The sequence below is a fragment of the Rattus norvegicus genome, chromosome 1, assembly GCF_036323735.1.
Source record: "Rattus norvegicus strain BN/NHsdMcwi chromosome 1, GRCr8, whole genome shotgun sequence".
NCBI classification, from domain to species: domain Eukaryota; kingdom Metazoa; phylum Chordata; class Mammalia; order Rodentia; family Muridae; genus Rattus; species Rattus norvegicus.
Genome location: NC_086019.1, coordinates 216,520,119 through 216,534,590, shown reverse-complemented (window position 1 = coordinate 216,534,590; position 14,472 = coordinate 216,520,119). Strand labels below are relative to the sequence as shown.

The window sequence follows — 14,472 nt, the reverse complement described above, 5'->3', positions numbered from 1 at the left end:
TTCCTCAAGCTGCCGGTATCTTAGAAAAGGTTCTAGGGGTGCCATTGCTCATGATTAACCTTTACTAAGCTCCCACGGCTTGCCAGGTGCGGAGAATATTCTGTGGGCCTTCCCCGCTGCAGATAGAGCACAGAGCGTCTCCCTGTGGGGGCATGTTGAGGACACGTAGGCAGGGTGGTGACGGCATTGGGGTGGGGGTGCAGGGCAGGGCGGAGAGGGAGTGAAGGCAGGTCAGGCCATATCCTTGATGCACGGGGACGTGTGTGAGGCTGCTGCTTGTCATAGCAGTATGGCAGCTGACGTTGACAGGTACCATCTGGCCTGGAGCACGTGATGACATAGAACCAACAGCTCACGGGCTTGACAGCTGGCCAGCTGGGAAAGCAGGGCTCCCAGGAGAGTGATGGGGTGGAGGGTGTTGTTCAAAAGCATCTGTCTGTGAGAACTGGAGGCCCTGGGCGGGTTGGGGGCTGAAGATGGTGGGCATGATACACACAGGCAGATGGAGTACACGAAACTTCTCCGATTTCCTCTCTGGCCATCTGGAGAGCCACCCATTCACCAGGAACTGTTCCCCAAACAACCACACAGGCAGAAGGGAGGAATGGGGATCAGGGCCCACCCACTGGGGGCTTCTTTTAAAGGGTCAGGGCAGGGATGGGTACTCTTGTCTTCCTCCAGCTACTGTTCCAAACAGATCTGCCAAGAAAAGTCTTTGAGGGACACATGTCCTTCACCGACTTCCCAAAGACCTTTGGGACAACCTGAACCAGAGAGAAGAAACCACTTTCTCAAAGTTGTGTGGCTTGGTGAACACATACTATCTCTGGCCCTTCTTATCAGACTGCTTAGTTAGGTAGGGGCCTGGGATGGGTAGGAGCCTAGAAGCTTCCTATTTGAGGTCAGTGACAGTAAGGGCGTTGTCTATTTTCTGCTAAAGGGAGAGGATGTGAGTGTATGTTAGAATAAGTAAGGTGTTCGTGTGTGTTTGGGTGAGGTCCTAGGTAAACAGCCAAGTCAGAGGGGCATCTGTCCACCCAACCTAAGCTTGGATGACTGGGAGCTCCAGTCAGTGTCCAGTGAGAGGTGTGGACCCTAGGCACACAGCCTTACTACCGAGTCCTCTCCCTGTGGCTCCTGGCACCATAGGCAGGAGGCTCATACCAACAACCCAGGGCAAATCCTGGGCACACAGAAACAGGAGCTGGTAGTCCAGTGGCTCCCTGGTTCACAGTAGAAGGTAGAAGTAGGGTGAGAGATGGGTGGGGGTAGCTCATGTGACTCCCAGAGTGAGAGCAACCTGGCTCTCAAAGTTCCTTGAAAAACATAGAAACTGATTTGATGACAGTTTATTTTTTTATTTTAAAATTATACTTTGTTCATTTGCTTTTGAGGGGGTAGGAGGAGGTGAGTATGAATATGCCATCGCTCTCCTAGGTCAGAGGACATCTTGAAGGAGTTGATTCTCCTCCCTTCTACTATTTGGATCCAATATAGGCCATCAGGCTTGGCTGCAAGTACATATACTCTCTGAACCATTCTGCAGGCTTGAATACCCTATTTTATTATTTCTGAGGGGACAGAGTCCAATCTGTAGCCCAGGATGTGTCAAACCTAGGACAATCTTTTGGCTTCTATCTATCAAGTCCTGGGATTACAGACAGCCATGACACTTCAAATGCAGGGTACTCTGGATATGCAAACCCCTTCCTTCCCATAACAAAACAAATAAACATAACTAAAACATTTGAGAGGCTTTGGACTCTCACACAATCCCGGCTTAGCAGGGAAGTCAGGGAAGGAACTGGAGGAGGCAGAAATTGAAGCAGTGGCCATGGAGAAGTGCTCCTTACTGGCTTGTTCCTCATGGCCTGCTAAACCTGCTTTCTTATGACAACCAGCACTCACAGTGAGCTGGGTTCTTCTACATCGTCAACCAAGAAAATGCACTGCGGGCTTCCTCACAGGCCATTCTGGTGAGGGCATTTTCTCACTGGAGGTTACCTCTCTTAAAAGTGACTGTAGCTTGTGCCAACTTTGCATAAACTAGTCAGTACACCGGGAAACTGAGCTGCAAGTGGTTTCAACTTCTAGAGTCTGCATGGGGGTGAAGTGTTTGCAAGGCCAGTGGGATTCTCCAATATCAGAAGAGACTTCAGAGCAGCGAGGCCCTGAAGAATTCAAGTACCATTTACATATGGGACGCCATCACTAGCAAAAGGATGGACATTTGTGATGCCTTCTATGGGCCTGGAACAACACCCAGCTGCTGGTTTGCGACTGGAGGGATCTCTGGGAGACACAGAAAGATATGCACAGAGTGTCTCACCTGACTCTAGGCTCCTGCACAGACAGGCAGGTGGGTGCAACTTCAAAGGGGCCTCAGAGGCTGAAAGCTGTGTCCTTAGCTGAACTTAATGGTGTATATCTACAGATAGCATAGTAAGACTCTATTTGTTGTTTAATTGAACCTGGCATGGTGGTACATACCTGTAATCCCAGCATTTGAAAAGAGTGAGGAGAATTAGGAGTTCAAGGCTAGCCTGGGCTACAAGAGATCTTGTTTCAGAACCAAACAAAGCAAACAAAAATGTATCTTGGGGACCAGAGAATATAGCTCAGTAGAACATGTTCATGCATCAGGCACTGTTTAGCCTCCAACATCAGAAGAAAAAGGAATGAATCACCACACCACGAGCTTACCTGGTACTTGAGGAGGCCAGAGAGGGCATGTAGCTCCCTGAAACTGGAGTTACAGATGGTCCCGGGCTGCCTTGTGGGTGCTGAGAACCCAGTGTGGGCATCTGCAGTTCAGAGTCTCACTGTGTAAGTGAGGATACAGCTCAGTTGATAAAGCGCTTGCCTAACGTGCAGAAAGTCATGGGTTTGATCGCTAGCACTACTAAGTCGGCCTTGGTGCACGTGCCTGCAATCCCAGCACTTGCGGGATGGCCACAGGAGTATCAGAAGATCAAGGCCATGCCACATAATGAATTCAAAGCCAGCCCGGGCTATATTACATGACCCCCCGCCCCCCATTGTGTATGTGTGTGTGTGTGTGTGTGTGTGTGTGTGTGTGAGACAAAGGAGGGAGAGGAAGAGGCAAAGGAAGAGGGAGAAGGAGAGGAAGAGGGGCAGGGGGGAGGGGAAGGGAGGGGAGGGGAAGGGAGGGGGAGGAGACTTGGTCTGTCAGTGGTTAGACTTAGCAAAGACATCAGTGTGGTTATTTCCAGTCGATTTCTAGTGAATGAATCTATTCTTAAGGTCTAAAATCCAGTAAGGGCAGGATTTCTGTCTTCTTGGCATTTCCTTCTCTTTAGGGAATAGACTGCCTTCCACACAGCCTGTGAGTGGGAGAGACATACCTTTTCACATGTTTGTGTTTTGGCTTTTTAAAACCTTTTACAAAAAGGGCATGGTGGTGCATGCCTTTAATCTCAGCACTTGGGAAGCACAGGTAGGTAGATGTGTATGATTTCGAGACCAGTCTTGTCTACATAGCAAGTTTCAGGCCAGTCTGGGCTACATAGTGAGATTCTGTCTCAGAGAACAAAAATAAATAAATAAAACAAAAGTTATTATTGGAGCTGAATTGCAGATGACCCAGACTGAGTTCCCAGCACCCACAAGGCAGCTCAGAACCATCTGTAACTCCAGGTCTAGGGGATCTGATAGCTGATCTCTGGCCTCCTCGAGTACCAGGCAAACTGATAGTGATTATAGCATATATACATCCAGGCAAAACACTGATATAAAATAAAAATAAATCTTTACAAAAATTATTAGTATGTTGTATGTATCTGAATGGTGTGTGTATGTGTGTGTTGTGTGTATATGTGTGCATATGTCTGTATGTGTGTGGGTGTGTATGTGTGTGCATGTGTGTGTATGTGTGTGTTGTGTGTATGTGTGTGTATATGTGTATGTGTGTGTTGTGTGTGTGCGTATATGTGTATGTGTGTGTTGTGTGTATGTGTGCATATATGTGTATGTGTGTGTTGTGTGTATTTGTGCACATGTGTGTGTATATGTGTGTGTGTTGTATGTGTGCATGTGTGTGGGTATGTATGTGTGTGGGTATGTGTATGTGTGGGTGTGTATGTGTATGTGTGTGGGTGTGTATGTGTGTGTATGTATATGTGTATGTGTGTTGTGTGTATGTGTGTGGGTGTGTATGTGTGTGTATGTATGTGTGTGGGTGTGTATGTGTGTGTACGTGTGTGTATATATGTGTGTTGTGTGTATGTGTATGTGTGTGGGTGTGTATGTGTGTATATGTGTGTGTATGTGTGTGTTGTGTGTATCACAGCATATGGGGGTCAGAGGACAATATTGTAGAGTCGGGTTTTTTTTCAAACATGTTGAGTCATTTCCTTGGCACAGTGTGGGCTTCTTGAGACAGGGTTTCATGTATGTCAGGTTATCCTCCAACTTGTTATGTAATGGAGGCTGGGCTTAACTCCTGATCCTTCTGCCTCCACCTCTCAAATGATGGGTGGCAGGTGAGTGCCACAGCATCTGGCTGAGTGTTTTGTCTCTGTTCCTCCTCCAACTGCCTCCATGACCTGACCCATGGTTTCTAGGGTCACAGAACCATCCCTGCAGCTGCCTTATGACCTCTACTGCTCAGCCTGCCCTCCATGCCCTGGCACACCCATACCGGTCTTAGAGCTTCAGAAACTTCTGCTTAGCCCTGGTGAGAAAGATTCAGAGGAGAGATGGCTTACCTCCGCCTCTGCTCCAAGGCTTCTGTGATAGGTAGAATCAGGTCACATTCTCAGGCCACAAAAACTGGTCCCATGAGTGCTGGTGAACCCCCCACGCCCCATAGATCTGGGGCTTCTTCTCTCATGATTTCCCTTGACCTCTTTCCCTGGCATCTGTAAGGCCTCAACTGATTTCCTTCTCTCTCGTCTGCAGGTCTACCCTGGATATTCTTTTGGGTAGAATCTTGGCTTCCCTGATACTGCATGCTGTCCTTCTCCAGGGCTTATGGGCATCGGCTGTCTGCTTTTCAAGTTCAAAGGCAGGCTTTTGGACCTACAAAAATTCTTTTTCTCTTTCCAACCCTGGCTGTTGTAAGACTCTGTAGTCTGGGCTCTGGATTTCAAAGACCTTTTTGCAACTCTGAGCCGAGGATTTGCCTCTTTGTTCTGTTCCCCCAGAGAGTAGTAGGCTGGGAGGCCAGCTCAGCTTGTGAATGGAGGGGATGGATGTAGGGAAGTGCCTTCTCAGGGACAGCTGATCCTGAGTCAATGCCTCTCTTGACCAGCCACCCAGCCCTCAGCTTTGAGTAGATCCCCAGGGCGGAGTGGCTCTGCCCATTGTGGACTTGACACTGGAGGCCAGGAGAAGGACACCACACTTTAGAAAGTGCCCGAAATTGGGTTGGTAGATGGCTCAGCAGGTAAGAGCTTGCTAATCAAGCATGAGGTCCTGAGTTCAAATCCCTAGGATTAGGGGCTGGGCAGATAGCCCAGTGGTCAAGCCTCAAAAGTGTGAGGACTGGAGAGTTAGAGTTTGGACTCCCAGAATTTAGATAGCTGCCAGGCGGCCTGGTGGTTCCTCCCTGTAATTCTAGCTTCAGAAGGCAGAGACACAAGATCCCTAGAAGAAGCTCTGGGCTTGAGTGAGAGACCTTACCTCACTGAATAAAAAGGAAGAGTGAACAAGGATGATTCCCAACATCACTGTGGGCCTCTGCATGCAGTGCACCCTCATGAAACAAACACCTACCCACACGTGTGCCTTTTTACACATAAACACACACAGACACACAGACACACAGACACACACACACACACACACACACACAGAGAGAGAGAGAGAGAGAGAGAGAGAGAGAGAGAGAGAGAGCGCTCCAGAAAACTGAGTATGGACCTACACACCTGAAATTCCAGAGCCTCTGTGCATATACGTGTGCACCTAACACACACATTGCAGGAAAATGTTATTTACTATTTACAGACAGTATATTTTTTAGCCCTGATCCTCACTGTTTATATTGGGTTTGTGTGTGTGTGGGGGGGGGGTTTGGAGGTCAAAGGACAACTTGAATATTGCTCCTCAGAGGCTATCTGGCTCTTTTCTTTCCTTTTTTTGGACAGGGTCTCTTACTTGCTTGGAACTTGCCTTTGGCCTGGATGGTGCATTAGTCCCTGGGATCCACCTGCCTCTGCCTCCCCAGTGCTGAGGTTTCAAGCGTATTCCACCACACACAGCTTCTTACATGAGTCTGGGGATTAGATTCAGATCCCCATGCCTTTGACACAAGTATATTACCAACTAATGTCCTTTCGGTTTTGAGGCCAGACAAGTGCCCCCCCCACCAGCCCTCCGACTTCGTTCAGGCTCATTCTCCAGGTGTAAGAATTGAGGTTCTAGGGTTGGGGATTTAGCTCAGTGGTAGAGCGCTAGCCTAGGAAGCACAAGGCCCTGGGTTTGGTCCCCAGCTCCGAAGAAAAAGGAAAAAAAAAAAAGAATTGAGGTTCAGAGAGGATGAGGAGCTGAAGTGGACAGGTGACCCTAAGACGTCATGAAACAGAGGCTCCCTACACTACTGGAGTTCACATTCTTAACAGTCTCCAGTCCAGCAAGCCATGACAGGCTCACCTCATCAGGAACTCATTTTGCAACACAGTGATAGCCTAGAGTAACAAGCCAGCCACTCCCTTCATCAGACTCTTTGACCTCTGTTGGTGCGGCTGAGCTCGGTTGTCCGAGGGGGTGGGGCCGGGTGGAAAGTGGAACTGGAAGGAGAAAACTCGTCTTTCAACACCGGTGGGCGAGTAGCTGTGCACTAGGGTTCCCTGGAACGTGATCCGATGGCCACACCTGGACTCACGTTTCATCCAGCTGGAGGAGGTGGGTGGCAGAGACTGACTCAGCCCTGCGAGCGGGTTTCCATTCTGTGTGCACCTCAGGGCCCTGGGATAACAAGTAGGCTAGAGAGTGCCAGTAATTTGGTACTAGGAAATCCTGAACCTGGGTCCTGGACTTGCAGACCTCTTTGTTCTTTGAAGCTGTTTTGGGGTTCTGAGGCCTGTCCTCTCAGTTGTAGGATCACTTTGTCCCTCAGGCCAATATGCTGAGCTCTCATGCTGTGAGAGGGAGTGGGGGCGTCTCTGTTTCTCCACCACTCTTGTACTCTGCAGCGATAGTAACATCTTCAAGTCGGGCACTCCTGGAAATCTTGTTTCAGGCTGAGGGCAAGCATTTGGGCACACTGAGTAGTTTCTTTGGTTTCTCTCAGCCAAGTGAGTCACTGATCCAAGGTATGAAAAGTTTTGTCTTCTTAAGATGGATCTGCATCTCAGCTCTGACTCTTCCCAGCTGTGTGACCTTGCTCAAGCTGCTTACCCTCTCTGAATCTGTTTCCTCATCTGTAGAGTGGGAGGGATACAGTACCTGCCTGGTGGATCGGCAGTGAAGGGTAAATTAGACAGCCCGTAGGTGCTCAGTAAATGACAACGCTCATTAGCGTGTGGGAGAGAACCAAGATGAGAGGGGGGTATACCATGCAGGCTTCTTCCTGCAGCTGTTGTTCAAATGCATGATCTCTGCTCCAAGTCTGTCAGTGACCTCAGATCCAAAGTCAACACTAAAGCCAGGTGCCTCCTCCTCACCTTCCTTCCCTGCCTCACCTGAAGTCACAACACTGGGAGCTCCACAGTCCCAGAAAGCTCCTGGGTTGATGTGCAAAGCCCAGACCCAGAAGCAGCCACCTTCAGGGATGTATCCCTGTGCACATCTTCTGGCCTCACTCTCATCTCCTCTTGTCCTGGCTCAATGTGCCTCTTTCACGAGGCATCTTCCCCCCCCCCCTTACTCCTTCATTGCAACCTGACCATCACTAGGCTCCTTTTTAGTTGGCTGTCTCCACTGGCAGAATAACCCACAGAGGTGCAGAGTTCTGCCTTGGTGCACATAGTCATAGCAACCCCCAGTGCCCAGGCCTAGCTGTAGGTATTTGATGTTTTTTGAATGAATACCTTAAAGACCACAGGGAGTTAAGTTCTGGCTGCTGCAGGTAAGGGGACAACCCTGTCATTTCCCCACGTGAGATAATGAGACTAGATCTCCAGGAGACCATGAACGGACCAGTGGGCGAGTCCTTTCTGAAGCCAGGGTCTCCGGAGTCTCGCAGACATAAAGATCATGCCCTCCCAGAGGTGATGAGCCCCCTTCTTGCCCTGACATTTCCTTACTGGTTCTAATAAACTGGAGTCTTTGCTTTCTAAGAATCTCCAATAAGGTGACATTCTGGGACTATTTAAGTCTCAGCAAGCAGCCCGTGGTCCTGGCTCAGGGCAGGGAGAACTCAGGAGCCTGGGCAGGGTCAGCAGGGGGAGAGGTGCTTCTGGGACACAGGAGAGGATACAAAAGCCTCATTCTGTCTGTCTGTCATTCTTCCATTTTTTTATTTAAAAGAAAACAGACTTAGAACAAGCATAAGGAAGTGTGAACAATCATGGATGCTGGAGACTGGGTACAGGGGCATTTATCACAGAAAGCACTGGGTTGGTTTTTGGTATTTAAAAAAACCCTCATATAGATTTGAGAGTGGGTAATATTGTTATAGCTTGTGGTTGGCAATAGAGAGACCATTCCGAAGGCCTGGAGACCTGTCTTTTGGGTATTTTTGCAGTCTGTGTGTGTGGGGGGGGGGGGCAGAGGGCATGGCTTGGTCTGGGCCGGAACCTGGAGTTGTCAGAGTCCTGGCTCTTTGCAGGTCTCAGTTTCCTGCTTCCCCGGGAGTGGGGAAAGGTTGGGGGGCCATGCTGTGGGTGAATCTAATTCATTAGCGACAACTCAACAGGGACCAGGCGCTCACAGTGCCAGCATGACTCACCGAGATGATTGCTTCACTGCCGATCTGCGTGGGCTCTGAGAGCAGCACATTTTACCTTTACCCACTGCGAAGGGCCTGGTGGGAGGTATAGGTACAGGATCTACCCAGAACACGAAAAAGACCCGGAGGAGGCAGAGGGCTGGTCTCCATGCTCTCAGCCCCTGGAGCAATGCCTGGCTGGTCCCGGAGGGGAGGCATTCATAGGGCTGCCAGGATGCCTACCGAGTTCAGGAGGGCTGCCTGGTGCTGCAGTGCCAGCCTGAGCATGTGGTGAGGGTGGGTTGACTGCATTCCCTCCTCCACATCGAATGTCCCTTGGTAAAAAACGGTGAAGGGATGTGGGGGGTTGGGGGGATATTCATGCCTGCCTGGGTTTGCCCTGGATTCCTAATATCTGAATGCCCTCCTCTGCCAGATCCTCTCATGTGAGAAGAGTGTTGGGTTTGGACTTAACAAGGGTCTGAGTACTCAAGGAACTTGAACCCCGTCTAGCAAACGCTGAGAATCCATCCTTCTGGGAATCTGATGTATGGGCTTGACTTTTTCTAGACATGGATCCCTTACCTTGGCCGGGGTCCCCACATCATTTTATTAGTTTCCCCCAGGATGGAGATCCACGGCTGTGTCTTAGTAACAGTCCCCTCTGTCTGTATCTACCATTATCTGCTCACCCCAAGAAACCCCTTACCTGAAGACCACTGCTGTTGCTCTGCGCTTCTGTTTCTTCAACTAACAAATTTCTATTAAGGGTCAGAAAAGGAAAAGCCAGGAGTGAAGAAAGGATTTGCTGGATGGTGTCATCCCTAGGAAATTCAAGAGCAAGCAAAGTTGACCCCTGATAATAGAGGTCATGATCAAAGCAGCCTCTGGGAGGTGGAAGAGGTGCGAAGGAACTTCTGGGTCACGGAAATGGAACATGGGGGCTGGGGGTGTAGCTCAGTTACTGTGGTGCTTGCCTAGCATGAGGTGGGTTTGATCGCCAGCACCATAGAATCAGAACACAGTGGTGCACACCTGTAATCCCAGAACTAAGGAGGTGGGAAGACCAGAAATTTGGCCATCTATTGAGTTGGAGAACAGTCTGAGTTATGTGAAACTCTGTACCTAACAAACAAAGGTAGGAAAGCTTAAACAAAGGAAAGGGGTTGGGGGAAACCAACTGTTACATAGCAGAGGTATTCACATTTGTTAGAATACACCCAATTGCACTGATATTCCCAGCCTTTCCGTCATTCTGTATATTAATCATTGTTTTTTATTTTTTCAGATAGGTTTTTTTTTCTTTTCTCTTTTTCGGAGCTGGGGACTGAACCCAGGGCCTTGCGCTTGCTAGGCAACTGCTCTACCACTGAGCTAAATCCCCAACCCCTTCAGATAGGTTCTTACTAAGCTGCCCAGGCTGGTTAACATAGCTGGGATGATAAGTGTGTGTCACTCTACCCACCTCCTTGTATTGCCCACCCACCCCATCCTATATATCTTGTTAGCCTTAAGCCACTATATAGCTTAGGATGACTTGGAACTCGCAGAAATTCTCTTGCTTCTGCGGGGGGGGGGGAAATCTGGGATTACAGGCGTGAGCCACACCCTTGGGTTCTTGCTGTGTTGTTTCTACAGGCTGGTTGACCAGCTGGGGTTATAGAGGTGAACCAATGTGTCCTCCTCCTGTTGCCTGATGTTCAAAATTTCATGGCAGTACGGATGTGTTGGAGGACACCAAGGTGTGTCCCAACGGCTAGGTTCTAGAGAAGGCGGGGGTGGGAGGGGTGGGGGTGGGAAGGAGAAAGTGGTCTGCTGACTGAGTGCTCACAGTACAACCTCTTGTCACTTGTGCAACCCTCAAGCAGATTTGCCTAATCCCCAAAGGCCACTTTCCTCCTCATTTCTGTGGGATTAATAATTAATTCCCTTCTTAGTTTTTGCATTGTGAGTCAGAGACTCTGTTGAGGAAAACTCACTGGAGGGGTGGGTGGAATACTGGGTTTTCTTTTACTGGGAAGGTGTGTGCTTAGGAGTTGGGGCTCTTGAGTCACACACAGTGCTTGGCTTCAAACACCAGCTTTTCTGGTCAACCAAAGCTTAATCTCTTTGAGCCTTGCTCAATGCCTTTCTTTAAAGTATGGGAAGTAGTTTTTGGCAAAGTGACAGACACGTGGAGCTCTGGCAGCGAGAAAGGGGAGGAGGCTATGAGAGCTGCCGAGTCATAGAACCAAGGTGATTACCGTCGGTGGCACTCAAAGGTAGTCACTTGTCCCAGTCCTCCGCTTACCATGGCCATACGTAGACCTTGGGTATCCTCGGAGGGGCTTGGGTAGGAGAGGATGTTAGAGCACCAGCAATGGGCGGAACCCGGCGAGGGCGGAGCCAACCATAGTCCCACAAATCTTCAGATCTAAAAAAGGTCAGAACATAACATTGTTACGAGTTACTATCCTGAAGTGACCCCGGCTGGGAGACTGGTCGCACGCCGCTGGACGTGGGGAAAAAAAATGCAAGTGACTTGCCTTCAGGTACTCCCCAGTATCCCTCCCCCCTTTCTTCGGTCCCAGGTTTCTTCTTTCTGAGCCCGCCTTCCTTGAGGCTCACACAGCTACACCAAATGGCCCGCTGCGGCAAGTGTAGATAGCGTCGGACGTCGGGGCTCAGCGCTACCTAGCCCTGTGTCTGGTTTGCGCTCAGCGGCCGCCTGGGCTCAGGCTGGCTCACTGACCCGCTACTTATCCCGGAACCGGTTCCAGATTCAGGACCCTTCTCACGGTCCTCCTTGGCCCCGCCCCACCCCGCCCTCCCTCTGCCTATTGGCAGCCGCACGCGCGTCGGGGGTTGCCAGGGCGACGGGTCGCTAAGCTGCTAGTCAGCTCCAACTCCAGCCAGTCGGCCTTCGGCGGAGGCAGCGGGGGAGGCCGAAGGGCGGGAGACCGAACGCGGTGCGGGGCGGCGGGGCCCAGGCGGGCGCCTCCTCCCGGCCCGGCCCGGCCCCCCTCCCGGCACACAGGCAAGCCGGGGCGGGGGGCCCCCCGAGGCCGAAGTGGCCCAAGCCCCGTCGGGGCGGCCAGGGCGTGACGATGCCGGGTGGTGGCAGCGGCGTCCCGGGCCGGGGCCCGTGACTATGGGCATCGCAGAGTCCACGCCGGACGAGCTGCCGTCGGACGCCGAGGAGCAGCTACGCAGCGGCGAACAGCAGCTGGAGCTGAGCGGGCGGCGGTTGCGGCGGCTGCCCAGCGCCGTGTGCGCACTGAGCCGCTTGCAGAAGCTGTATGTGAGCGGCACCGGGCTGCGCGAGCTTCCGGAGGAGATAGAGGAGCTGCGCGAGCTGCGCATCCTGGCGCTCGACTTCAACAAGCTGGAGCGCCTGCCCGACGGCCTGTGTCGCCTGCCGCGCCTCACGCGCCTCTACCTGGGCGGCAACCGTCTGCTGGCGCTGCCATCCGACTTTGCGCAGCTGCAGAGCCTGCGCTGCCTCTGGATCGAAGGCAACTTCCTGCGGCGCTTTCCGCGGCCTCTGCTGCGCCTGGTGGCGCTGCAATCGCTGCAGATGGGCGACAACCGGCTGCGCGCGCTGCCCGCGGAGCTGCCGCGCATGACGGGCTTGCGTGGCCTCTGGCTCTATGGCAATCGCTTCGAAGAGTTCCCGCCCGCGCTGTTGCGCATGGGCCGGCTGCACATCCTCGACCTCGACCGCAACCGCCTGGGCGGCTTCCCCGACCTGCACCCTCTGCGTGCGCTCCGAGTTTTCTCCTACGACCACAACCCAGTCACTGGACCCCCGCGGGTGGCAGACACCGTTTTCCTAGTGGGTGAGGGCGCCGTCGAGCGCATGGCTGAGCGTGACGAACCCATTCCGCGGCCGCCAGCCCGGCGTCCAGCCCGGGCCTTTGATGATGAGGAGGAAGAAGACTTGCTCATAGGAAGTGCAGGACCCAGAGCCCTGGGGCCCGCCAGGGATAACCTCCGAGCCTTGGAAGCCCCTCCAGGATTGGGTACCTGAGCCTTTTCCCTGAGAGATGGGCTTGGCTACTCTGGAAGAAGGGGCTTTGCAAGGCTGTGGCTGTCTGGATATACGGTGCCGCTGGGCCTCTTACTTGGGTCAGTGAAGGAGCATCATTGATCGAGCTGCCTGGCACAGGCAGGCCTGAGGCCGTCTTCAGACACTCCTAGGTATTAAGAGAGAGTCCCTGGGCTAACCTCTGGGCAGTTTTCAGACCAAGAAGTCTGGGGTAGAGCCACTGATGGTACAACAGGCGAGCCGGTTCTCACCTGGAATCAGGGTCACCACTTATCCATAGAATCATCCCTACTCCGACTTGGGATGTCCAGGGCATCTATCACTTTCACCTGAGGTTTGGATCGCCTAGGCTTTCCCTAGCTCTTGCTAGAGTCATTACCTTTGGGACAGACTGTATAGGGGCAAAACTGCCTCTCCGTGTGTGTATTGGGGGTGGGGAATAGTTCTGGCTAGAGGCAGGGCATAGGGACTCTGTCCAAGACAGAAACAGGCATAGACTGGGGCCCAACACCTCACCTTCCCTCAGTTCTCCAGCAGGTATCCCCCTGATAGCTGTATGGTACACAGAGGAGAGGGTCTCCACCCCATCTTTCCTCCTGATCTCTTCTCTCAGCATGTGCTGAAGTATTGCCGGGCAAAGAGAGATCTTCCCTCTCCTACAGCCTGTGCCCTCAGTTGTCAAGTGTGAGAAGATGCCACTGTGCCTCCAGGGCCTCCTGCCCCAAGAGAGAGGGGCTTTGCACTCTAGGAGGCTGCTCAGGGCCTCCGTACTGCCTGCACTCTCCATTTCCTTACATGGGCACAGCCAGGGTGGCTGGCACGGCATGGGGCACTGGACAGGCACCATGTGCCTCTACTCCGTCACCAGGGACAGCCTCTGAGGGGCTGAGGAGACAAGCGCTGCAATTCCCAGGGCCAGATCCAAGCAATAATAGGAGGAGAGGGCCAGAGGACACTCAGGGACACTGTCAGGGGCTGGAGCCCCAGAAGGTAGTGTTTTCTTTAGAAAGAAAAAAAAAAACCTTGTAAACATAAATTATATTTCTTGGAGAAAGAATGCGTGTTTCCCACATGTCTATTTATTTATAAGTCCGGGAGCACCAAGTTCCACTGGGGTGGGTGCACCTCCCCCGCCATGTGCTCCAACTCTGTGTCAGGATGACCCTGGCCAGCTGTTGTGCCCTTCTTGTCTGGGGAACAAATGCCCATTGCAGAGGGAAATAGCATTGACATCTTCGGGTGCCCTCATGTTCCGCTTCACCCTACCCTTGGTTATGCTGTGGGGGTCATCTGCAGCTTGGTTCTTGGGTTCTAATCTTGGCTCTCCCACCAGCGGGGCTGGCTTTCTTTTATTCGCTGGACAGTACTGGCTCCTCCCTCTCACTCTGCGCCTGCACTTGCTCCATTCTCCTTTGCCTTTCTCAGCCTCAGTCCCTTCAGTTTTGGTCCCCATCACCATGGCAATGAAAGCTGATGTCATATGAAGTCAAAAGGTCAGGCTCAACCCAGTAGCTAGACTAGCACATTGGGCCGGGCTCTGGGTAAGGAGGAGGCTGGGTATAGATCTAGAGTGAGATAAGACTAGACCGACAGACAGAATGAAAGGTGGGGCATG

The 14,472-nt window shown here is 51.9% G+C and overlaps 1 protein-coding gene and 1 long non-coding RNA gene across 2 annotated transcripts; one reads left to right on the top strand and one right to left on the bottom strand.

The window, feature by feature from the left end:
• Positions 1 to 1,334: 1,334 nt before the first annotated feature.
• Positions 1,335 to 11,611, bottom strand: LOC134483971 (uncharacterized). Its single transcript, XR_010061198.1, has 2 exons — positions 11,121 to 11,611; positions 1,335 to 9,591 (listed from the first exon to the last, which is right to left on the bottom strand). It is a non-coding gene; the product is annotated as an uncharacterized LOC134483971 (long non-coding RNA).
• Positions 11,612 to 11,960: 349 nt separating this feature from the next.
• On the top strand, positions 11,961 to 13,189 carry Lrrc10b (leucine rich repeat containing 10B). The gene has a single exon (NM_001107577.1). The coding sequence runs from the start codon at positions 11,961 to 11,963 to the stop codon at positions 12,837 to 12,839; it is 879 nt and encodes a 292-aa protein (NP_001101047.1). The 3' UTR covers positions 12,840 to 13,189.
• Positions 13,190 to 14,472: the final 1,283 nt, after the last annotated feature.

Excerpts from the sequence above, each read along its gene's own strand:
- Lrrc10b (NM_001107577.1), top strand. The coding sequence starts at position 11,961 with ATGGGCATCGCAGAGTCCACGCCGGACGAGCTGCCGTCGGACGCCGAG.